This window comes from Anoplopoma fimbria, chromosome 11 (genome assembly GCF_027596085.1).
Source record: "Anoplopoma fimbria isolate UVic2021 breed Golden Eagle Sablefish chromosome 11, Afim_UVic_2022, whole genome shotgun sequence".
NCBI lineage: Eukaryota > Metazoa > Chordata > Actinopteri > Perciformes > Anoplopomatidae > Anoplopoma > Anoplopoma fimbria.
The window spans coordinates 22457485-22482866 of record NC_072459.1 but is presented as its reverse complement, the minus strand read 5'-3'; the positions used below and the strand labels follow the sequence as shown (position 1 = coordinate 22482866).

Below are 25382 nucleotides of genomic sequence, written 5' to 3'. Positions count from 1 at the left end.
CGATCCCTTTTAATATACATTTTCAGGCTGCACAAATATTTATTTTCTCTTTTTTTTTTACGCAGTGTCTGAAAAGGGAGCTTTTTTTTTGAAGAATATGGAAAAAGAGAGAAAATCCTCTAAGCAGTACGGCTCTCTGGAGAGGACGCAGGTGGACCAGACAACGGAGAAATCCAGTGAGTTTTGACTGTCTTTTGTGGTTGAGTTTAACAGGATGCATGCTTGGATAGTATTTATGTGTGAAGTAGTCAGCAAAATAAGGTGGTTTGTGTTTAATGCACCAACTTTCATCAGAGAGAATGAAAGCTTCGGGTCTGTGCAGATCCTCACAGTCAGTGAGCATGATAAAGTTGTCTGTCAGCAGGGTTTAAACATCCTGTAGATCTGTAAACCAGAGTGTGTTGTGGAGGAGAAGATTTTTCTATTTAATCTAATATTTAACCCTCAGTGTAGAACTAATGGACTGATTTTTGTTGCCTAAGAGCCTTCTTCCACACTAAAACTCTTCCAGTTATTTCATCTTTTTATTTTTCTTGTTCAAGAGTTGTCAAATTTACAGATACTGAGTCAAAAACAGTAACTGGGTCTGTAATTCCCAAATGTAATTGGTTCGTAATGATAAAAGAAAATGTCTCCAACTGGCAGGAAATAGGGAAAAATATATAGCTCTTAATTTTCTCATCATCAAATAGTTTCTTTTGTCCAACCAATAGTCCAAAATACTAAGACATTTAGTTTACTGTGACATCAGACAAAGATAAGCATGTAATCATCCTATTTGGAACCTGAAAGATAAATAGCAATTAATTAATATCAAGATCTAGAGATTCAAAATGTCAGTGCACTGCAGGCAATTCAACATATATTGAGAATAAAGATTACAGTAATTAATGGAAAAAATGTATTTACTTTTAATAATTAAAAAAAAAAAATTCCTTATAATTACGAACAAATAACATATTTCTATTCTAGGAAAATTCCTAGCAAACTGTTAGGAATAACACTGGAATATAAAGACACAGAGTCTGTGGTGGTTTAGCCTCTTTATGAGTTGTTGTTTTGTGTCTTTATGTAGTTGTTTTGTGGGGTTTTTTGTGGTCATTTTGAGTCTCTTCCTGGTACGTGTCTCTCCGAGTGACATTTTGTCGTTGAAGGCCAGTGGGGCCCCTGACACTTTGGGCCCCTGGGCCTGTGCCTGGAAGGTCCATTCAAAAATCCATCCCTGAAAATGGAGACACCTTATATCTTTAGCTAGATGATAAGATTTTATTTTGTTGTTCCTCAGGGCTCAGTCCTCGGTTCTCTGTTATTCCTATGAGTGCAACAGAACACACATAGAGGCACACATTCATTTTATTTTATTGCTTTCTATTATGGCACATGTACCAAATGGTTGACTCTAAGTGTACCTTAAGGGTGTGACAGTATTACTACAACTGTATTGTACTGAAACTATACCCAGGCTCCGAAAGGTAAGAAGAACAGTAAACATTATAAACTGTATATTCCCACAAACCTGCTTTTAACAAGTAAGTAAAGTGAGTTAATTTTATTTGTTATCAAATATAATTTTGGCAAGATTCTTGGAGCCTGTCGGAGGGTCGGGGCATAAATGGAACACATGCCGGCAATTCCGTCACATATAATCATGTATGTGCGTGCATGCGTGTGGTGAATGAAGTTGGTTTTTAATGGTTGAGTGTTTATGCAGCACTGATATCCCCAGTGATCCAGTGTGTGTGATTGTTATGTCTTTTCACACAAGGTCAGGTAATTAAAAGCTGATCCAAGCTTAGCTGGATGACTCATCGCTGTTGGTGAGGAGTGGGAGGCTGCAGGGGGGAGGCAGTGCAGCTTTTCAGTGATGCTTGAAGAAATACTTGGGGGGGAGCTCTGATCAGATCATAGCAGGATGGTGAATTTGAGCCAGGGCACCTTTTTTTTTCATTGCACGTTTTACCATCTCATTCATGTGCTTTTTGGTGTTTGCCTCTGGATGTTTACTTTAAGAATTTATTTGTGAGTCTCCAGAGTCTCTTGGGAACCTTGATAACCGAGACAGGTGGTTTGTTGGACATAATGAGTGAGGTAAATTGCTCCAATTTAGCAATTTCGGCTTGAGGCGCAATGGAAAGATGGATAGTTACACTATAGGATTTAATTATCTTCACTTTTCTTAGAATTGCTCACACCGTTCAATGTATGGTGCTGACAAAGTCAAACTTTATGTAGTTAAGAATTTCATTTTGGGCGATTTGATAATTTGCTTTCTTGCCTAATGATAGAAGAGAGGATCGATGCCAACATCTTGTCTCTACACTAAATACAGCGGGTAAAATAAGTATTGAACACGTCACCATTTTTCTCAGTAAATATATTTCTAAAGGTGCTATTGGCATGACATGTTCACCAGATGTCGGTAACAACCAAAGTAATCCATACATACAAAGAAAACCAAACAAATAAGTTCAGAAATTAAGTTATGTGTAATAAAATGGAATGACACAGGGGAAAAGTATTGAACTCATGAAGAAAGGGTGGTGCAAAAAGGCATGGAAAGCCAAGACACCAGCTGAAATCTATCAGTAATTAGAAAGCAATCATGCCCCTTGTCAGTGCAATTTAATATCAGGTGGTTCAGTCCCAACTGATGGCCTATAAAAAGGTGTCTCATTACCAAGGTGTCACACAAGAATTTTTCAGCAAGACAATGATCCCAAACACACAGCCAAGGAAACTCTCAATTGGTTTCAGAGAAAGAAAATAAAGCTGCTAGAATGGCCCAGCCAATCAGCTGACTTGAATCCAATAGAAAATATATGGAAAGAACTAAAGATCAGAGTTCCTAGAAGAGGCCCACGGAACCTTCAAGATCTGAAGACTGTTTGTGTGGAAGAATGGGCCAAAATCACACCTGAGCAATGCATGCGACTAGTTTCTCCATACAGGAGGCGTCTTGAAGCTGTCATTACCAACAAAGGTTTTTGTACCAAGTATTAAATACATTTCATTAAGCGTGTTCAATACTTTTTCCCTGTGTCATTCCATTTTATTACACATAACTTAATTTCTGAACTTATTTGTTTGGTTTTCTTTGTATGTATGGATTACTTGGGTTGTTACCGACATCTGGTGAAAATGTTATGTCAATAGCACCTTTAGAAATATATTTACTGAGAAAAATGGTGACGTGTTCAATACTTATTTTACCCGCTGTATGAAGCTACAGCCACATCTGGCTAGCTTAGCTTAGCAAAAAGACTGGAGGCAGCTAGCCTGGCTCTCTCCAAAGGTAAACCAACATATTAAATGTTTTATTTAGTTAGCTAAGAGACGTTGGCACACACATTTTTTGTTACTTTAGACAGAGTCAGGCTAGCTTTTTTATCTTGTTTCCAGTGTTTATGCTAGTTCAGCTAACTGGGTGCTAGCAGAATTTATCTCATCCAACACTCAGCAAGCGAGCAAATAAGCATATTTCCCAAAATGATTGCTTCAAATCATGATACCACTTCCAATAGTTCAGTGTATGGCCTACTAATGTGCTTTTGCTTTGAAAACTATGATATTTTCTGTCAGATCGGTTAGTCTGTGTGGACGCTGCTCGTGGAACTGAGTAACAAACACACCCTTTTCACATGCAACATTTAACTTGTCATTGCGGCAAAAACACAGGTGTTACTACTGTCCTTAATGATGGCTCAGCTCCTTTAAGTGTTCCAGTGAATAACGCCAGTGGATGGAATTGCAAGCCTCAATTTCAAATGAATTTCACAGTCAATTTGTGGATGGTAGTTTACAGAATATGCTTCATTTTGTTGTTTTTGTCATTTGTTTGTAGATGGCAGTCACACAAACACATAAGTCTGTCTGAACAAACTCCCAATGCCATGATCAGAACCAAATCACTGTGTTATGGTCTTGCATGTCTTTCAGCAGAGGATGTCATTTCGATGGCTGACTCCACAATTACGATCGAGGACATTGAAGGAGAGCTGTGCAAAATTGAGCGGATAAGAGACATCCTGGTACGGAGGGAATCAGAGCTGAGATACATGTAAGATCTGCTTCTTCAATAACACTATTTTACTCTTAATAAAAAATCATATATGAGTTGTTGTTTTTTTATAGGGGATTGGATACTGACCCAAAATGATAATACATGCTTCTCCTTTATCATGTAATAGTCACTGCACCAACACATACATTAAAGCTCTGCTGTACAGGGATCTGAATACTCCAAGCTACTGTTAGCCGCCCCTCAGGAACACGAGATGGTGCACCGTGACTGTCAGCAACAAACAGTGGGAGCAACCATGTGCATGATGGCAAAAAGTGTATGAAGAAAACAGCAGTGCTATTTAACTACCAGCACACACACACACACACACACACACACACACACACACACACACACACACACACACACACACACACACACACACACACACACACACACAAAACACACATTTTTTTCTAAACTAAAAAGATGCCCTTTACTCCTTTCCCTCTCATCCTTTCCTTTAATTATTGAACTCTTTTTTTCTGTCGAGACCATCCTCATTATTTTGATACATGATGATGGAGCGACCAGCACCGCATAATGTGGCCATATGATGAATCGGAGAAAGAGAAGGATAACGACTTATGCTTGGGTGTTTGCGGGTTCATGATGACACCTATCATGTTCCCGCTTTCATCCGCATCCAGAGGGTGAAAAGTGATGCACAATTCCACTGCCAATTATAGATTGTTTTCTTGTATGTGTTGACATGTATTATATTAACTGCAAATGAAGCTCAACCATTGTGCGGAGAATTGGTAAAACAACAAACTGTACCTAACGAAAACAAATTGCTTTTACTTTTATGTACAGGTGAGGTTGAATTTGAAAAAAGCTCTACTCAGTTGTCTTGTTAAAGGAATGCTTTTTTGTTTTATTGCTGAGAGTTAGGTGAGAAAACCAATACCACTATCATGTGTGTACGCTAAAGTTGCAGCTAGAGCTAGCAGCCGGTTAACTTAGCTTAGCACAAAGACAGGTAAAAAGCTAGCCTGTTTGTACACATTAATCAAACGAGATATAACATGTATTAGTAATCTTTAGAAGTGCTGGTAGGTGGATTTTTATTATTTTTGAACAGAGTTAGGGTAACTGTACATAAGCAAATTCTAACATGCTTACACACTACACTACATTATACTTGCCAGACTTCAGCATGTTAGCATTGTCATATAGCTGCTAGCATAGCTGAATTAACATGGAATCAGGCTGCCATTAGACAGCATACTGTCTACCGACTTTGTGAGGGCAGATGCAGTATGTGCAAAAGTCAAAACAAAAAGTGTTCAATTTGGAACGCAGCTATAGTATGTCAAAAACAGTATATAAGTCAAATATACCAGAATGTTTTTATATATCCTTTCACATTTTGCATTATGCAAGTTAGTATGCTTTCCTGTCTATCCTGGCCCATAGTCCTTTGCACAGCTGATATATGAGCAAGAAGGTCAAAGTTGAAGATGCCATGTTATAAGGACGTAGTATGTACAAATTGTCAATAACAAACAGCAAAATACACACATTCAAACTAACATACAATGGGAGCAACCACAGAAGATAAGAAAAATAGACAGAAATAAAAACATAAAAATAAATATAGGAATACGAAGATTAATAATATAAAGAAAAAAGGGATGTCCATAGCACATATGCATGCCAAGGAAGTAGTATGTTCCATTTAATGAATACTGCATTTCAACCTTACTTTGTAAGGGTAAGCTGCAGTATCTACAAGTAAAGTAAAAAAAGAAAGTATGCGTTCAGTAACGTAGCTTCTATTTGACCGTCCTTCTCTCGTCCACTAAAATGATGTCCGGTTTGCCCTCTATCCTCTGCCTGATTCCATGTGAATACAGCACAAGTGCAAATACATTTTGAAGAAAAAAACACTCCTCGCAGCATATGAGTCATCCTGAAATATATCCTGCTGAAGTACACCGAAGTGGAACCTGTTTTATTAAACCAACAGCTCAGAGTACATATTTCTCTCACAGTCATTTCCCTCTTTTAGCCATCACTGTAATAGCAGACACCCCCCCCCCCCCCCACACACACACACACACACACACACACACACACACACACACACACACACACACACACACACACACAAACACACACACTGGCAGACACACACACTTGTGTGACCGGCCCCTGATGTTTTGAAATCTGCTTCAGAGTCAGACGGGGAAATGAGATCTGATACTGTCAGGTGTGATTCATTCACAGAGGGCAGCGTGGCGGTGTTATTCCAGTTAATGAACTCACAGACATCGCTGTCATCTGAGTCCAGTGTTTTTCTGATAAGCTCTTACAATTTCAAGCCAATGTGTTTAGTTAGGAAGGAAATTGGAAGTCATATAATGTCCATTCTATGATTTTAATGCTTCTTGAAGAGAAAACAAACAAAACAAAAAAAAATTGGGGGGTCCAATTTAATTAAAATTTTTTACTGCAAATATCTATTCATGATTTGTTTATTCTCTACTCAGGATGGATGACATCCAGCTCTGCAAAGAAATCACAAGACTGAAGACGGAGCTGCAGAAACTTGTCTCTATTCCAGGTAAATTAAAAAGCATTCACATAACATTTAATATGCACATATTTCACTTATGATGTGCCACATATGATTTTGATTTGCTGTATTATCATGGGGAAAAAAATAGAAAATGTTTTTCTGACCACCAATCACTTCTGTGATGAGATGTGGAGGGAGTCAACACAACCTCAGAATGGGCTGGTCATGAATAAAAATCATCTCTTTTTAAAAGAAAACTTTTCACATCACCTCAAATACATAGAGACTTTTCCACTTGAATTTGGATTATATGATATGTGTTATCCTATTCAATTTGTAATACAATACGTTCTTTTATGTGAATTTATTTATGCTGCCATGTTGGCAAAGAGATTTTGAATCTGAATAGGAAATATTCCTGGAAAACATAAAGGGGAAATGAAAAATAAAATATCTGTACTCTAGAAGAAGGTTGTAGTGTCAGATAAAGAGATAAGAACAGAAAAGGGGTAGAATCCTATAAAAAATACTTTAAAATGCCTTTGATAAAGCAGTTTTAGCCATGCTAGCAGCATAGCTCTAGGGCTAGCAATGTTGGTCTGCTGTGAGCCGATAACACTCAACCTTTACGATGCTAACACGCTAAAGTAAGGTGGCTAGCATGGTAAACATTTTCAACATGCTAAACATCAGCAAGCCTCATTTGGAAGTGTTGTTTATGTTGTATGGATGTATAAAAGCAGATTGCGTTATATTTGCATAATGTATTTATATTTTATTTTGCTAACATGAGATATTTACACAGCTAGCAGCCACATTTAGCATTATGGAAATTTGTTAGCTACGGCGTTCGCCGACGTGAGCTGCCAGATCTCGTGAGAATGTGTGGCTGAGATTAAGAGAGGTCTCCAACAAAATTAATTTTCTTCTGATTTATCCTGTAAATTTCCCCACTGCGGGACCAATTAAGGATTATCTTATCTTATGCCATTTCAGTGTCGAAATATTCTAAAGATACGTGGCTTGTGAAAAATGGTTCCAATAGTTACTTAGGTGACTTTTCAGCGAAAGCATGATCATAATCTGTGTTCACGTTCTCCTAAAGGGGCGGGGCAGTGGAGAAACTAATGTGACACAAAAACAGGAAGTTAACTCTAACTAGGGTGTCTCCGTTCTCTACCTTCTCTGGTTAAAACTCCTGTTCTGTGAAATATAAATGAAGCAGCAGATCAATATTCTGAACTCAATAAAGATTTAAGCCACAGGCATCTACATGAACTGTGTTAATGTGTAATATGACATTGTTTATGTGTTTTCGTACTGCGTGACAGCTTTCTATATATTGTTGTTAAATTTTGTTTCATTTTTTTCTGGTGGACAATAACATATCAGTTATATTCTAGTTTATTATTCTGACACTTGTTGCTGTATATTAAGTAAGGCTTTGTCATGTGACTGTTGAACAGACATTGACAAATCCAAGGAGGACAGGGAGAGGGAAGAAGAGCTGCTGCAGCAAATCAACAAGCTGGTGGAGACCAGAGACTTCCTCGTGGACGATGTGGAGTTCGAGAGGCTGAGGTGAGGTCATGAAATCTAGCGACAGTAAAGACATTACAGCGCTGTCTGTTTGCAACACAGTTGGTTTCAGGAGCAAGGGAGATTTCATTTTAGCAAAGGTGTGCAAGTCCAAAAGGTCTGGATCTTTAGATTCTGGTGATTTAACTTTGTAAAAATGAAACTTTACAATTAGCTCTCAGCATGATAATCAGCCTGAAGCTTTTCGTAAACAACTTTAGTTAAATACACTACTCAATACAAAACTGACATTATACTTATTTGCACCATCTCAGACGATTGATTGATTGAGTGTTTTTAAGAGGTAATTTTGCTCTTTTCTCATAAAGCTTTGTCTCTTCGTGTTCTATGCATTCCCTCTTTATATATATATTTGTTTGTGGTGCTAAATTAGCTCTAACACTGATAAGCAGGCGTTTGTTAATGTGAAAAAATATCTTGACACTTTGATTGGTCTGAAAAGGATTGAAGGGATGCGAGAGGCCATCTTCCTTCGTTACTCATTGTGTATGTGGAATATAAATTTAGGCCAGCATTGTGTGCATGTGTGTGCATGTGCATAAATTTAGACCAGCATTGTGTGCATGTGCACACAATGCTGGCCTAAATTTATATTCCACACCATTCAAAGCAGATTTAAATCATCTCCTGAGGATTTGTCAGTCCCGCCTGTCGCCTTGGTTTCTCTCAAATGCAGCCCGGTGACATTTAATATGATTAAATCTTAGAACCACATTCTTGTCAAATAAACAAACCATGGACATAATCTCTTCCACAGGGAACAAGAGGAAGACAGAGAAATGGCCACCTTCTTACAGTCCAAATTTCCCAAGACACTGGCTGCAAAAGGTGAGTCTAACCATAAGGCTGACATGTGCATGTGCTTCCAATCAGAAGTAATCTTTGACTCTTGTGTGTGTAAGAGAATAAAGTTATTTGGTGCAAAAACTTTTCCTGGTAGTTCAGTTGTAGTCCTTGCACCAGCTGAGTGGCCCAACCAAGGATGTCTGATCCAAACACAGAGCAGAACCGTTCCGATACACCCCCTGATCCCTTAATCGCAAACAGCTGTGCATTTTTTATATGCTTAGTTCACAATATAGATATTTCATTACTGAAGTCAAATACATTGAATCACTATCGCTGAAAAAATGCTGAAAATTGTGTGAAAATGGAGAATTTGATATTATGAAAATTTGAAAGGAAAAGTTTGACAATTTGAGTAATTTTAGTTTTTTCTATTCAATTCAATTCAGTTTATTTTGTATAGCCCAAAATCACAAATTACAAATTTGCCTCAGAGGGCTTTACAATCTGTACACATGTGATACCTACAGTGGATTATGTGATGGACTATTTCTCTAATTGGACCAGATGCTAGGCAACCAATGGAATGGTTGCTGGTTGCCGATTACAATAGGGCCAGGCTGGCTGTTCCACCCAGTTTACAGTCTATTCCCCAAAATGTCAAACCTTTCAGTTGAGGAGTATTACTTTAAGTGAAGATGTAGAGGATGAAAGTGATGAGAGTTTACCGCCACATCTTCCTTTTCAATCAGGTGCTTTGCAAGATCAAATGGTGGAGTCCAAAGCCCAGCAGACAACAACGCCATTTTTCACTAAAACTGGACTAACACTACTGAAAGACTGCTGTGGCTTCACCTGCTCCGTCATGTAAACCTGTCTAGACTAAAACAGAGGATTGTGTAGGTGTATGTGTGTGTGTGTGTGTGTGTGTGTGTGTGTGTGTGTGTGTGTGTGTGTGTGTGTGTGTGTGTGTGTGTGTGTTTGAGTGGATGCACATGTGAGCCTCCCCAGTGCTTTCATACATATATTGTATGTCTGCCCTGCTAAGAAAGATGATCTGCATTAATCCTCATGTGCATATAATGTAAGACATGCGTATTATTGTTATTATATATTATGTGACTTGCTACTGTGAAAAACTGCAATTGTATGTCTTGCAGAAGGAAAGCTTGCTGGCTCATAGATATTATAATGCTCTTTGGCCAATTAAGGTAATTAGATATTATTATGGCTGCTCTGACTGTCTGTTTGTGATCTATTCCATGCTGTAAGAGTAAACCACTATACTTGCTTTAGTAATGTAGCAGACTATTATAATATAATTTTAGGACTTCAGCTGGTGATTACTTTCATTATTGATTTATTCTTTTTTCTTCATCTTTTTTCATTATTCAGTAAATCGTTAGGTCCATGAAATGCTGCAGTTAGCAGTAGCATTACATCAGAGAAAATATGTTTAACTAGAGCTGAACAGTTACCCAGCCGGCCAAAACTTAAACCAAAGTCTTTGTCTGAACCGGATGTAATTATTCATTAAGTATTATGTCTTACAGTCTGTGTTTTGTAAGAAAGGATTTCCACATATGAACAAAAATAATAAATAAATGTGTCCATAATCTACTACTATTTTGTGTGACATATCATCTTTGCAATGCTGTTATAATATAGAGATAATAAAGTACAACACTCTTCAATAAGTTGGCCTATTTATGAATCAACCGTTAATAATAACATGCTATATTGATATTGCTGCACAAAGTGATTATTAGAATTCTTGAATAATCATTGCAGATTTGATCTTCAACTGGTCTTTAACTTCTGATTTGATGTGCTTGACAATATCTCAACACCTTAGCAGAGCAAGCTGAAGCCAGGACTTAAACACCCGACCCACTCCAAAGATCATCTTCCTGCCATCCTGTGTGTTACTGCCATGACAACGGGATGAGATGGTGGTGTGTGTGTGTGTGTGTGTGTGTGTGTGTGTGTGTGTGTGTGTGTGTGGTGGTGGTGGTATTATTGTTCACCATGGTGAGGAGAAAAAACAGATGGTTTCAGTTCCACATAACTTCCCTCAGCTGCCTGCCTTAACCTCTCATACACAGACAATAATACACACTGCAGCCACTGATGAGTCACACTGTTGTCTAAGAGAGGCAGCAGCCCCCCCGTGGAGGAGATACATTCACATTCAATAATGCACATGGTCAGTTACTGTTGTCCACATAGCTCTTTTCCTGCAGTAACGTGGTCTTTTTTGCTGGTTCCATCCCCCTGGCAGTTGATAAAAGCCGTCACAGCTGGCTGCAGATTAACAGACCTGCAACGCTCTCCGCTGTATTTAATTTGCAGGCTGAGAAGACTAATCAGGGGGCCGCACACTGTGAATGTAGACAAGTTACTGCCAACCCACTCTAATTGGATGCTTGGGGTAAAAAAGCTGCTTGTTCTTGTACCGACGTTGGCTGAGTCGTTGAAAAAGTCCCTGGAAAAGGTGATAAGGTGCTGCGCCAATTAAATACTTTGTGTTTTCTGTTTTTTTTCTCTCTTTTCTTTACAGCTTTGACCCTTAACTTTTTCTGAAAGCATTTCATAATTGCAGGCTCAGTCACAGAGCATGAACTTGATGGTGCCGTACATGTATGTTGGGAGCTGCATAGTCTTCCAGCAGTCTGCAGTGAAAGTAGATGAGAGATCTTTGTGGGGGTGCATGTCAGCCACTGGCAGCTTTGACAGAGTAACAAAAACAGGGAGGGATAAAAGGTTGAAGGAGGGGAAAGGTGACATGCACAGAAGATATCAAACCTTTTTTTCACACATCTGATATGTTTCAGTCTGAGGAGATGTCTCAAATATTACTTTTCTGTCATGCAGTGTAATATATGCAAAATGTCTTATGGCTGTGGTTACATAAACAGTTTGATTCAATTCAAGTCAAAAGCAATTTGAAACCTAAGATCCCTTAAACCAATACCTGTCACATGATCATAGACTATTACATATATTTTGGAGAATTAGAAATTTGCAGAAATGGGACATTGAGGCTTTTATCCCTGAAACTTTCTATAAATAATTCTACATATTGAAAACATATGTGTGGTATTTTAAAGTTAGATATTCAGCATGTGTCTCAGCTAAGGACTGCACTTCAATCAGTTCAATTTCCGCAGAAGAAATACGACGGACAGTGACCATCTTCTGAACTGCACAGAATCAGTTTATGTTTCCAGTTGATATTTATCAAAATGACAGTAATGATGCGTTGTCTGTGACATTTAAAACCGTTGGATAAACACACCGACATTTCTAGTTTCTTAGTGCGGCCTATCAGGTACTGACGTTGGCCCTGACAGGACTATGAAATGTTGTATTTATGTACCTATAAAATTATTCCTACTGAGAATATGGAGTTGTAGTTTGTCACTGTGAACCCTGGAAAACAGTAAATATGATTACTTTCTTTGCGATTTCGCCAGTTTGGTAGCTTTATTTTTAAAAGTATTCACCGGAAGTGTCCATTTGCTGGTCTCTACATTAGGAAAATGTAACCAAAACAGCTTTCTTAAAACAGCTGTTATCAATAATGATGTTGCTGTTGTTATTTGTAATAATCACTCTATTAAAGGCATATATATCGATATTAATACTAATAACACTGATACTAGCAACGTGTAATAGCAACCTAGTTTATTTTGTGTTGCAGTTTGTCTCTGTGACCACTGGAGGGCAGTAAGCACTGGTGATTCTGAATACACTAAGGTCAACAGGTACTCATCAGAATACAGAAACAATACCATACTAATACTTCCGATAAACACTTTCAAAATTACTGAGATGTTTATTTGAATGCATCACACAGAGCAGAGGTTCATTCATGCTGACTAAACACACAGATACTATTAATATTAGTGCTAACATGACCTATCAAAAGCTCCAAATAATAACAGTCACAATCAATATGGATATCTATAATTTCTACTCATACATGACAGTGATTGGTTATTTTTATTCACACAGTAGCATAGCAACCACTGAGGCACCATGCAGCAGCATTACTGCACAGACAGTATAGATACATTTACACACGCCCACATATGAAACCATCATTAAGAAGATCATGAAAGCAATTTAATTGCAGTAACCTCAGACAAGCTGTATTTTTCATACAGTGCAAAGACCACAGGGTCACCACTGTTTCTGCAATAAGATCTGATGACGAACTCTATCAGATGTTAGATGAGGCCAAGGAACACCACACACTTTTCTTGATCTGTGATAAGAAACCGCCTTTATATCTGCTCTGTGATCGCCCACACAAGCCACATATGTTTCTTTTTTAATGGCCGGAGTCGTATTATCTCTGCTGGTGCAAACAGAGGGTTGTGTTAAGACCTTTATTCAGTGTTTCTGACTCTGTGAGTCACTGTGTCTGAGTCACACAGTCACATCTTTGCCATGATCCAACAAATGTGCCTCCCCAGTGTCACTGGGAGTCTGTAATTTCTTAGAAATCAGCCAACTAATCTTTGTATGTTGTTATAAATGCTCTGAAAGGTGACAACCTTCGTTCAGACAGGAATGTTTGCTGACTGTAAATAAGACTAGAATAACCTGACTGGAGTCCCTACCAACTGTGCAATAGTTTACAATGCTGGAGTATTCCCTGAGCCTGGTTTACTGCTTGGTGATTTGATAAAAAAACAATTAATTTAGGAATATGCAACATAAAAGCACAATACGCAAATAATGAACTTTCAATGAAATAAGCACAAACCAGTTGGCACAAAGTTAATCTAATCGTTGTCAGGGATTTGGAGTCCTGAGGACCCAGGACAGCCGTTGCCTGACGGGAGGTCTTTAAAGCATTAGGCAGCATTGGGCTGTCTGACATTGTGAAATGTGAAATTAAACAGTGCACCCGTGTGGCAGAGAACCACTCAAGCACGGTGCTTTTAGGGTCTAGTGATGCATACTGAAGGAACACTTCAACATTTTGTTTTCCTTTCAAGCTTGACAGTTCAGTCTTAAAAAGCAGTCGTATTTTTACAACTATTTAAAAAGCTATCTAAAGGGGCACTCCACCAATTTTAGATTCGAAGTTCAGTGGACTTGTAACAAGGTGTACTAATAGCAGTATACTGATTATGTTATAAAAAGAGGACACTATCTAGTTGCATTATGGGAAAAGTAGGATCTATTGTTGCTGGAGCATGACCCATCCAACTTTAGGAAAGTGCAATAGTAAGTGCTGTAATCATTTGAGTACCCCTTTAACTCTAATGCTGTGTTTGTGGTCCTAGAGGCCCAGGGTCCCATGTAGAGCTTAAAAACATTGTTTTAGAAACTTAAAACCTCATTCTCGTTCACGATATTATGAGAATTAGTTATAAACTGTCACGGGTATGGTGTGGACCCAGAGGCAGTGCGGCAGGACATGGAGTAGAATGCAGCAGCTTTATTGAAAGCGGGACATACAGCAGACAAACAGGCAGGATCAGACAAACAGGCAGGATCAGACTCACATCGTGAATTCCTATAAGAAGAACGCTAAGCCGTCAGGGAAACAGGCAGGGGATCAGGCAGACGGAAACCAGAGGAAGCAGAGGCTATACTCATGGTCAGGGACAGAAGGCTAAGGTGGCTAACCGGGGCAAAGGCAAGGTAGGAATCTGGTGGTCGGGGACAGAAGGCTGAGTCGTTGACCGGGGCACTGGCAAGGCAGGGAAGTCCAAACAGGCAGAGTCGGCAACGGGAAATCAGTCCAAGGGAAATTGCTGGAAGGTCTGGCATGAATGCGGCGAACAATCTGGCCGAGTGGGTTGAAATACTGGAGGAGTAGGTGCAGCAGAGTGAGCAGGTGAGAGGTATTGTGCTGATGAGGTGGGTGTGGCAGACAGGTGCACTGAGTAATACTGATTAGGTGAGGGATGGTGTGGTGAGAGAGAAGGGGATGGGCTGTGAGCTGGGAGTGGAACTGGGAGTGGCCGGAGTGAACTGAGAGACAGAGTGACAGGCAGGTGAACAGCTAATGTCAGGAGTGTATGGAAGTAAAACTGTGACAATAAACATGTTTTTGATCCCATGACATGTGTCCACTGCAAATTATCGTTAATTCTGTTAGCAGTCTCAGAGACCCCAGACTGTCAAATATGTGACTTTACGTTTACAGTGAATTACTGGCTACTAGTTGTGTTACTTTCACAGCAAGTTACTGAGACATTTTTATAGTAAATTATAGTAAAATGACAGCTATATACTGTGACTTCCTAACTCATTTATGGCATTAAATCAGTGTGATTTAGCAGTATGTTGCCACACAACCATCTCTAGGGTTTACAGAGAATGGTCCGAAAAAGAGAAAATATCCAGTGAGCGGCAGTTGTGTGGACGAAAATGCCTTGTTGATGTCAGAGTTCAGAGGAGAAGTGGTTCGAGATGATAGAAAGGCAACAGTTACTCAAACAAAAAAAAACACCATCTCTGAACGCACAACACGTCCAACCTTGAAGCAGATGGGCTACAGCAGCAGAAGACCACACCGGGTGCCACTCCTGTCAGCTAAGAACAGTAAACTGAGGCTACAATTTGCAAAGGCTCACCAAAATTGGACAATAGAAGATTGGAAAAACGTTGCCTAGTCTGATGAGTCTCGATTTCAGCTGCGACATTCAGATGGTAGGGTCAGAATTTGGCGTAAACAACATGAAAGCATGGATCCATCCTGCCTTGTATCAACGGTTCAGGTGGTGGTGTAATGGTGTGGGGGATATTTTCTTGGCACACTTTGGGCCCCTTAGTACCAATTGAGCATCGTTTAAACGCCACGGCCTACCTGAGTAATGTTGCTGACCAAGTCCATCCCTTTATGACCACATTGTACCCATCTTCTGATGGCTACTTCCAGCAGGATAATGCACCATGTCACAAAGCTCACATCATCTCAAACTGGTTTATTGAACATGACAATGAGTTCACTGTACATCCTTTGGGATGTGGTGGAACGGGAGATTCGCATCATGGATGTGCAGCCGACAAATCTGCAGCAACTGCGTGATGCTATCATGTCAATATGGACCAAAATCTCTGAGGAATGTTTCCAAAACCTTGTTGAATCTATGCTACGAAGAATTAAGGCAGTTCTGAAGGCAAAAGGGGGTCCAACCCGGTACTAGCAAGGTGTACCTAATAAAGTGGCCGGTGAGTGTATATGGTATTTATAATGGGTTTTAATAAGGACAGTAAGTATTAAGACAAATTAATGTAAGCAGATTTTTCTGTGTCCATTTCTGTAAATGCTATAATTTTGTCAATGTCAGAAAACCCTACTTATTCATTCAATCAGATTTGATCACCTGTGTTAAAGTCTTCATAGTAACAGATGACATCATGTGTACAGCTACAGTGGTAATTCTATCTTTATTTTGTTGTATAGTATGTGTATTTATTGTCTGCGTCTGTGTAGTTGTATAGTATGTGTATTTATTGTCTGTGTAGTTGTATAGTATGTGTATTTATTGTCTGTGTAGTTGTATAGTATGTGTATTTATTGTCTGTGTAGTTGTATAGTATGTGTATTTATTGTCTGTGTAGTTGTATAGTATGTGTATTTATTGTCTGTGTAGTTGTATAGTATGTGTATTTATTGTCTGTGTAGTTGTATAGTATGTGTATTTATTGTCTGTGTAGTTGTATAGTATGTGTATTTATTGTCTGTGTGTTGTATAGTATGTGTATTTATTGTCTGTGTAGTTGTATAGTATGTGTATTTATTGTCTGTGTAGTTGTATAGTATGTGTATTTATTGTCTGTGTAGTTGTATAGTATGTGTATTTATTGTCTGTGTAGTTGTATAGTATGTGTATTTATTGTCTGTGTAGTGTATTTATTGTATAGTTGTATAGTATGTGTATTTATTGTCTGTGTAGTTGTATAGTATGTGTATTTATTGTCTGTGTAGTTGTATAGTATGTGTATTTATTGTCTGTGTAGTTGTATAGTATGTGTATTTATTGTCTGTGTAGTTGTATAGTATGTGTATTTATTGTCTGTGTAGTTGTATAGTATGTGTATTTATTGTCTGTGTAGTTGTATAGTATGTGTATTTATTGTCTGTGTAGTTGTATAGTATGTGTATTTATTGTCTGTGTAGTTGTATAGTATGTGTATTTATTGTCTGTGTAGTTGTATAGTATGTGTATTTATTGTCTGTGTAGTTGTATAGTATGTGTATTTATTGTCTGTGTAGTTGTATAGTATGTGTATTTATTGTCTGTGTAGTTGTATAGTATGTGTATTTATTGTCTGTGTAGTTGTATAGTATGTGTATTTATTGTCTGTGTAGTTGTATAGTATGTGTATTTATTGTCTGTGTAGTTGTATAGTATGTGTATTTATTGTCTGTGTAGTATAGTATGTGTATTTATTGTCTGTGTAGTTGTATAGTATGTGTATTTATTGTCTGTGTCTGTGTAGTTGAGCTGCTGCAACACTTGAATTTAAAGGAATATATATAAGTAATGTCATTATTGTCTCACTGACACAAAGACAGAAATTACTTATATAAAGTGCCAGGATGGGATGCAGCAGTTGTACACAGAGACCGTCTGGTGGTTTTCAGGCTGCTGTCACTTTAAAAACATGACGCAGTTCAACTAGTGGCCCTCTGTGTTGTGTGAGCAGCAGCAGCGGTTATCTGCGGTTGTCTGCGGGGCTCGTCGCTACGTTCGGCTGTGTCCGGGGACGTCGCTGCTTGTTGGGCCCTCTCCACTCTCAACATGGAGTTTTTAATGGGGAATCCGTTCAGCACGCCGGTGGGACAGCGGATAGGTGAGCCGTTTCATATTCCCCACAAATCCTTACATTGTGTTAACCAAAATCCTTTTTAGTCTCACTCACCTTTACCTTTGTCATGACGCCGCAGACACGCCCATCTTTGTCCAGCTGCTTCTACTATTCTTTAATAATACGTATATAATGTCAATGCATTATGGTTGGAAATAAGATAAATGTATTAAGGCTGAGGAGCAACGGGTTAGAGTTTGAGTGACGCGTCCGCTGGGCAATGGTACGACGGAGGCGGGGCTTAGATGCGGCGAACCTCAATTTGATTGGTTCGTTTTTGTGCCTGTGTTTGAGCTGCCAATAGCTGGGCGGGTCGGAAAGTGGGCCACAGCCTCCTGACCCAAATTACAGTACAGTACATTACAGTCATTTAGCAGACGCTTTTATCCAAAGCGACTTACAATCAGTAGTATATTACATATCATTCACCCATTCACACATTCACACACAGCCTCCTGACCCAAATTAGATGCACGTTCAACTGTAGCTTAATGCAACAGCAAATGAGTGTAAATGGTAAATGGTAAATGGACTGTACTTGTATAGCGCTTTTCTAGTCTTCCGACCACTCAAAGCGCTTTTACATTACTAATCATTCACCCATTCACACCCATTCATACACTGATGACAGGAGCTACCATGCAAGGTGCCACCTGACCATCAGGACCCTAACTAACATTCATACACACACATACACCGCAGGAACAGCCTGCGGGAGCAATTTGGGGTTAAGTGTCTTGCCCAAGGACACATCGACATGGACTGCCGGAGCCAGGGATCGAACCGCCGATCCTCTGATTGGGGGACGACCCTGCTCTCCACTGAGCCACAGCCGCCCTAGTGTCCATTGACTGATGGAGATTGAGAAATGATTATAGATAAGAAGATTTAATGATAGTAGAGACAGTATTATTCATCATACAAACAATATTTTACAAAAATATTAAGTATACATCTGTCTTTTTTATTTTACGAATCGGAAAACAGTGTGTACTCTTATCAACTGCTATGTGTTATGATTGTTATGCTATGCAGAAATTATCGTATCAAATTAAGAGAATAATGTACCAAGCATTCGTAACACAACTTATTAATAATAATAAAGACAAGCTATAATACATATTCTCGAGTAAACTACTATGGCTACACCATCAATTTTAATTTGATGGTTTCCAATTATTCAACTTCGTATATTTTTTCCGCAGAGAGTGCGACCGGCTCCAGCCTGCCATCAGAAGACTGGGCCCTCAACATGGAGATCTGCGACATGATCAACAGCTCAGAGGAAGGGTGTGTGTGTGTGTTTGTGTGTGTTATCCGTTATCCGGAACAAACAAGTCCTCTGGAGGGTTACACGCTTCTGACCGTCCAATATTCTCTAATTACAGACCTAAAGACGCAGTCAGAGCCTTAAAGAAAAGGATTATGGGGAACAGGAACTGCAAGGAGGTCATGCTGGCGCTCACCGTGAGTGTCGCTCCCTCATCGCCCTCATGCTCAGTTTGTGTTTACGTTGTTAACTGGTTTGAGTTCTAGCTATATCCTCTCCTTCTCATGTTAGGTCCTTGAGACATGCGTGAAGAACTGCGGCTACAAGTTTCACATCCTGGTGACCACGAGGGATTTTGTAGAGGGCGTTCTGGTCCGGTCGATCATCCCGAAAAACAATCCTCCATTAGTCCTGCATGACAGAGTTCTCAGCATCGTACAGGTAGAAATAACAACAGAAAGCCACATTACATGTTTGGCAACACTGTGCCAGCATGGGGAAGACAAAATGGTTGTCATGTTGTAATCAGTCTTGGTGTTGTCACATTGCTCTATTGTCTGATAATAATTTGTGGCTGTCTCTTGTCAAGGCGTGGGCTGATGCGTTCCGTAGCTCACCCGACCTGACGGGTGTGGTGTCCGTGTACGAAGACCTGCGGAGGAAGGGACTTGAGTTCCCCATGACGGAGCTGGACGGCTACTCACCCGTCCAAGCCCCCAAAAAGGTACAAGCATGTCTGCTGCACTCACTCATTGATCTTTGGGGGGTTGCTACCTTTCATCTTCTGGTTATTCTATTTTCTTGGGGGTCATTTCTGTGCTTCTGCTTACCAGCCTTCGTCTGGGAACGGGCCTGCTGTCACTACTCTCCCCGCTGTGCTCCTCTCTGCCAAACCTCCGCTCATCCCCGCGCAGACTTCAGAACTAAAACTGGCCCTGGAGGGAAACAATGCCTTAACTCCCAGCCAGGTGATGGCCTTTTTGCGCTAGAGACAGATGTTTTTAGAGTTTCAATTGCACTGTTTTCTTAGAAATCACCTGTTTCACATCTCCTTTTTGTATTACTTTGATCTGCAGCACTTACAAAATCAATATATGCCTGTAGCTGTGCTTATTCAGGAAATATTATTGATCTCCCAGATAAAACAGCTGAAGACAGAGCTGGGAGTGGTGCGAAGCAACCTGTCTATGATGTCAGACATGATGAGTCAGCTGGATCCTGTCACGGTAAAACAAGCAGACATGGAGCTGCTGGAGGTAAAAAAAAAAACAACAACACACACTTAGGTTTTAATGATGTAAATATTCTTTGCAACTCATTTCCTTCCAGTCATGTTGAGTAACAGTGCCTTACCCTTAACTGATCTCCTACTTTATACATTTTTTGTTGCATCTGCCACCGTCAAACTCCCCCGCCCACACATTCTTTGTCTGGTTGTGTCATTAGCAGTTATACACAGTTTGTAAGGAAATGCAAGACAAGATTGTAAAGGTGGTTCCAAGACTCAGTGAGGAGAAGCTGATTGAGGAGTTGCTGGCAGCTAACGATGAGATGAACACCGCCTTTACTCGCTACCAGAGGTTGACTCTATGCACTTACTTATTTAGAAAATAAGGGCATTGTAACATTTCAACAGGCTGTATTTTACCATTTGATTTACCATTCTGGTTTTCCCAGGTTTGAAAGACGAATACCGAATGATCAAAGCACAGCAGAGAAGGTAAAAAAACATGTCAGTTATTATTATTAAAAGTAGAATTGCCTGTTTTTCTTACTTGACACTGCATGAATCATGGACTTTCACTTTTTGTCCCTCAGAGTCACACATACGTCAACCTAACAGACTTTGATTTGACACCCGAGTCTGTCAGCCATTCAGGGGTTGCATCAGTCACCAACGACAGCTCACTCAGCCTGTCAAAAGCTGACAGTTTTTCCAGTCAGATGGCAAGACTAAGTAAGTACTCCAGTCACCATTCTTACCTACATACCGCACGCACTTTTTCGGTGAACGCCTCTACTTATTCTATGCACTGTTTTTGCAACTTCTTGCTGTTCTTCTTGCAGGTACAAGTGAATCAGATGACACGTTATCACAGAAAATAAATGTCTCAACTCGACAAAGAACAAGGTACAGAAAGACTATCAGCCATATGACCTTGAAGATGTACACAGTAAACACAAGTTGCAAAAGTTGTATTTTTGGTATTAACTAAAAGATTGTTTCCCAATGAGATTAGGTTACATGGAACGAGTGGATGGAAACTAGTTAACAAGCAAGCAGAGCAGTACAAAGAGTTTGCCAAACATAATGAATGAAGTTGAAATATCAAGCTTGAAGTAATTAACAGCTGAAGGAATAAACTAAAAGTAATGAATACATAATGAATAGTTGACGTTAGCCAAAAGCTACATATTTGAACTGATGGCTAAAAGTAATTAATACATATTTGAACAGTTAGCTAAAAGTCATGAATACATAGTTAATAGTTAATGTTAGGTAAGAGCTACATATTTAAACAGTTAGCTAAAGATATTGATTACATATTTGAAAAGTTAGCTAAAGGTAATGAATACATCTTTGAATTTATGGCTAAATGGTTAAAAAGTCCAGCTTCTACACTGAAAGTTGACATTAATATCCAACACATGATAGTGTTAAACATGACCACCATTTGCCGTGGTTTTACTAGCTTACATGGCAGTTAACCAAAGTACAAATCTTGTGTTTCAGCGAGCAGAGTGAGGTTGCAGTGGATGGCCTGGCTCAGGCTCAGGACAGCAGACTACACAACGGTGTGACGGTAAGCAAAGATGCCATCTAGTTCAGGTTTTTACACGGTTTAATAGGATTGGTCACAACATTTATCGGCTGACGTGACTGAGTTTTTCTCGTCTGTGATTCGACCTTTGATGTGAAAAATTCAGTGTGGAAATCGCTTATATAGCTTCAGAAACTTTTCTAACTTTTGCAATGAAAACCCAATCCTATGTATCATAATGTCGTCCTCACATTTGACACTAACATCAAGTCAAACTGACAGAGTTTTTTTGTGCAACTGAGTGACAAGATCGCTGAATATATTTTCATGATATTGTGCACAATGTCTGAACTGTATTATGTAAAGGACTGATGAGATAATCTGGGTGGAAGGTCTGAATTTCAGTTCAAGAAACAGTGCAGAACTACTTAGCTCATAAAAAGCTCCTCGGTTAAGTAAATGTGTGTGTGCAATTTTGTCTCGGTAACTGCTTTCCTCCTCGATGAACTCTCTGTCCGTGCGTGAAGGACGACAGCCCAACCTCCACCCGCAGCTCCTCACCAAAGTTAGATTGGATGATTAAGAGGGGAATGGTGCGTCTGTGTCAGAAAATGTGTCCTGCTTTCACATTGATTCACCCTCCACGTCATCTCTTGCTTGGTTATTGTCATGAGGTTGCAATTTTACTTTTTGCTGTGGTCTGGATTGCTTTTGTTTGGGTCACTTTTTATATGGTTTGGTTGTTCAGGCATTGAGATAAAACACAATGGTTTGCATGTTTTTAAATGTGGTGAAGAAAATGTAAGACATATTTGGAGTTTGTGCCTACACCCATCAGAAAGCATGACACTGTTTGGTTTGCACTGTCCTGATATGCTACATTGTTGTCATACCTGTTTTTTCTTCCCCGACACGTGGTTGTTCCTTTGTATTTATTTTATGGGGAGGGAGTGGTTTTGAAGTTTGGTTTCATCTTCATAAAGTTAACCAGTGGCTCATTTTTCTGCTCTCACCATCCTGTTGTTCTGCTTTCTTTCTCAGATTCCTATCAACCAGTCTACTGTAATGGATGATATTGAGAAATGGCTAGAGTTGGATGATGAGGTAAATGGATGGATTCCTACATTTACTCGAAATTTATACATAGATATTAGAGGTCGATTGATTTAATCTGTGCCAATAGGATATTTTACAAACTATCATTATTGGTGGAACTGGGCTGTAACTATCCATTCATTAAAATTACATTGCTCATTTTTAAATCCTCCTGACCCCGGAAATATGCACGAACATTAATGGTCTGAGAGAGTGCCATTTAACAAAATAAGTGGATGCACAACACAAGTAATCGTCGCAGTGCGTCGCCCATTGTAACTAAATAGAACATTTTCCAACAATGTACTCCAACAAATCACACTACAGGATATTTTATTACTAATGATAACAAATACGGAATGTATGTATTATAAACAGCATATGCAGAAAGAGCTGACTAGACTGCTGCAAAATATATAATATATCCGTCGAATAATCAGCAATCGACTTTAACCTGCTCCAAACTATCGTTATTATACCGGCCTTTGAAAGTCCATTACCGGTCAATTTCTTGATTCATTAAAGGACAAGTCTGGTTAATTTGAACACTTAATTCTCAGTTGAGTTCCATTAATTTCAGTTCTCCTGGAGCTCTGCTCCTCAGTATACACTCAAACCAAAGCAAGCTTCTACAGTTAAACCCCAAAACTGCATGGAATGTCTCTGTACTGCCTGCATCATATATTCAGATTATCTTAAGTCTTTCCATGTCGTTAACTGCATTACTGATTATATATTTATATGTAAAGTAAAATATGTCTTTTCTGTTTGTGACACAGTATGATGACTTTGAAGATTCAGACGGTGTGACCAGTGAAGGTGAGGGTCCTCACACTTTATCCCTTTTTTAAAATAAGCCTTTTTTTTCATCCATTATTTCATTTGGCATTCATGTACACCTGCAGCATCTGAGGAGTTATTTAATGTTAAGCCCGTATACACTAACTGTATAATTAGTGTGTGTCACACAATAGGGAAAATTATTTTTTTAGCTGAATTGACTGGCTTAACATGAGGTTTGGATCACATTTTGAAATCTGATTTTCTTTAATATATTAAACTCTTATTTCAACAAATGCCCTGCGATAGTCTGGTGACCTGTCCAGGTTGTACCCTGCCCTCCGCCCATTAACAGCTGATATCAGCTCCGGCACCCCCGCGACCCTTAACAGGATAAGCGGTTACGGAAGATGAATGAAGGAATTTCAACAAATCAGACTCATCCCTGCTGCTAAATATTAGCCCACCTGTAGGTGGCACTAGAGGCTTAACTGGGCATGTGGTGCCACATACTTCCTCTCCTCAGACCTTTTCAGCACAAGAACTCTATACAGCTATGACATTTTTGAGTACTTTAAAAAGACTGCTGTCACATTTTATTTCTAATAGGACAAAATTATTAGTTAAAGGGTTAGTTTGACCCAAGTTTTTTTTTTTCAGCACTACTACTCTAAAACAGTTTTTTTTGCACCACACCAGCGTCTTTATATAAAATCCCAATATTTCCATTCAGTTAATGTACTTTAGACAATTCATGAAGTGTCATCTCATCTAATTCTGCTTCTCTCCCTCCGCAGAGTTTGACAAGTTTTTGGCAGGAAGAGCAAAAGCAGCTGAGCGTCTTCCTTCGGTGAGAGCTTCCTCGCAGGATACCAGCCACTCAGAGTCTTAAGCTACACTTGGCACCTGCCAAACTAACGGCACCCATGAAACTCCCACGCCATCGGCTGAGAAACTGACATTTCTTCTTGGTGAACGGGTTGAACGGCACATTTGAAAAGGGGAATGACAACCCACATCAGAGGAGGAACGTCGTAGCTGTGTACTTCGCTCTTTACCGGGCAGCAAGCGTGTTTTTTTAACTGACAAAAATATTGTTGTTTTAATGAAGGGGCAGAGGTTTTTACTTGACATTGTTAAGAGGGTTTGTCCATGTGTGGAATGCGAACATTTGCACATTTTATATGGTTACATTCCTGCTGTTGAAATAAGGAGAGGGGGTATTGGTACAGAAGACAACTTTTGCGACGTAGAATTATGTATTATATTGCTGTTATATATATCTATATATTGTTAAAAATGATGATGGGTTACAGAAAGAGCCCCTGTCTAAGTAGCAAACACTGTTAGCTTGTATGTAAGCTTGGCTGTTACATAATGAACTAATTTGATTCATCACATCATTATTGATGTAGGATGTCAAGGAAAACTGAATTATGTTTTGTTTTTTTACATCCAACGTTCCCCTCGTGAAGATGTTTTACTTGAAGTTTAACAGGAAGTGATGACAAACTGTTATATTAAACTGAAACTATTAACTGGAAGTCTGGCTGTTTTTATTCTAGTGTTAAAGTGCAGATTTTGCAGGTATGGGGCAACTGCAAATTCTGTTACTTGGATAATCCCATGTTAAACAATTTTGTGATTGTATAGCTTTTATTATCA

The 25382-nt window shown here is 39.2% G+C and overlaps 2 protein-coding genes across 5 annotated transcripts; both read left to right on the top strand.

Annotated features, from left to right (window-relative positions):
* The first annotated feature begins 97 nt into the window (after window positions 1-97).
* Window positions 98-9840, top strand: zgc:171844 (uncharacterized protein LOC100151763 homolog). Its single transcript, XM_054608199.1, has 6 exons — window positions 98-176; window positions 3937-4057; window positions 6556-6629; window positions 8051-8165; window positions 8941-9011; window positions 9722-9840. Exons 1-6 carry the CDS (start codon window positions 98-100, stop codon window positions 9838-9840), a joined length of 579 nt encoding a protein of 192 aa, XP_054464174.1.
* A 7827-nt stretch (window positions 9841-17667) lies between these two features.
* On the top strand, window positions 17668-25249 carry tom1 (target of myb1 membrane trafficking protein). Of its 4 annotated transcripts, none has more exons than XM_054607438.1 (16): window positions 17668-17795; window positions 19016-19100; window positions 19199-19277; window positions 19372-19521; window positions 19670-19804; window positions 19914-20048; window positions 20220-20306; window positions 20527-20660; window positions 20758-20800; window positions 20899-21037; window positions 21148-21211; window positions 21815-21884; window positions 22370-22435; window positions 22884-22946; window positions 23717-23756; window positions 24515-25249. In XM_054607438.1, exons 1-16 carry the CDS (start codon window positions 17744-17746, stop codon window positions 24607-24609), a joined length of 1437 nt encoding a protein of 478 aa, XP_054463413.1. In that variant the 5' UTR covers window positions 17668-17743; the 3' UTR covers window positions 24610-25249. The 4 variants fall into 4 exon arrangements, with proteins under 4 accessions (XP_054463413.1, XP_054463412.1, XP_054463415.1 ...); XM_054607437.1 differs by having other exon boundaries at window positions 20220-20336; XM_054607440.1 differs by lacking the exon at window positions 19914-20048 and having other exon boundaries at window positions 20220-20336.
* Window positions 25250-25382: the final 133 nt, after the last annotated feature.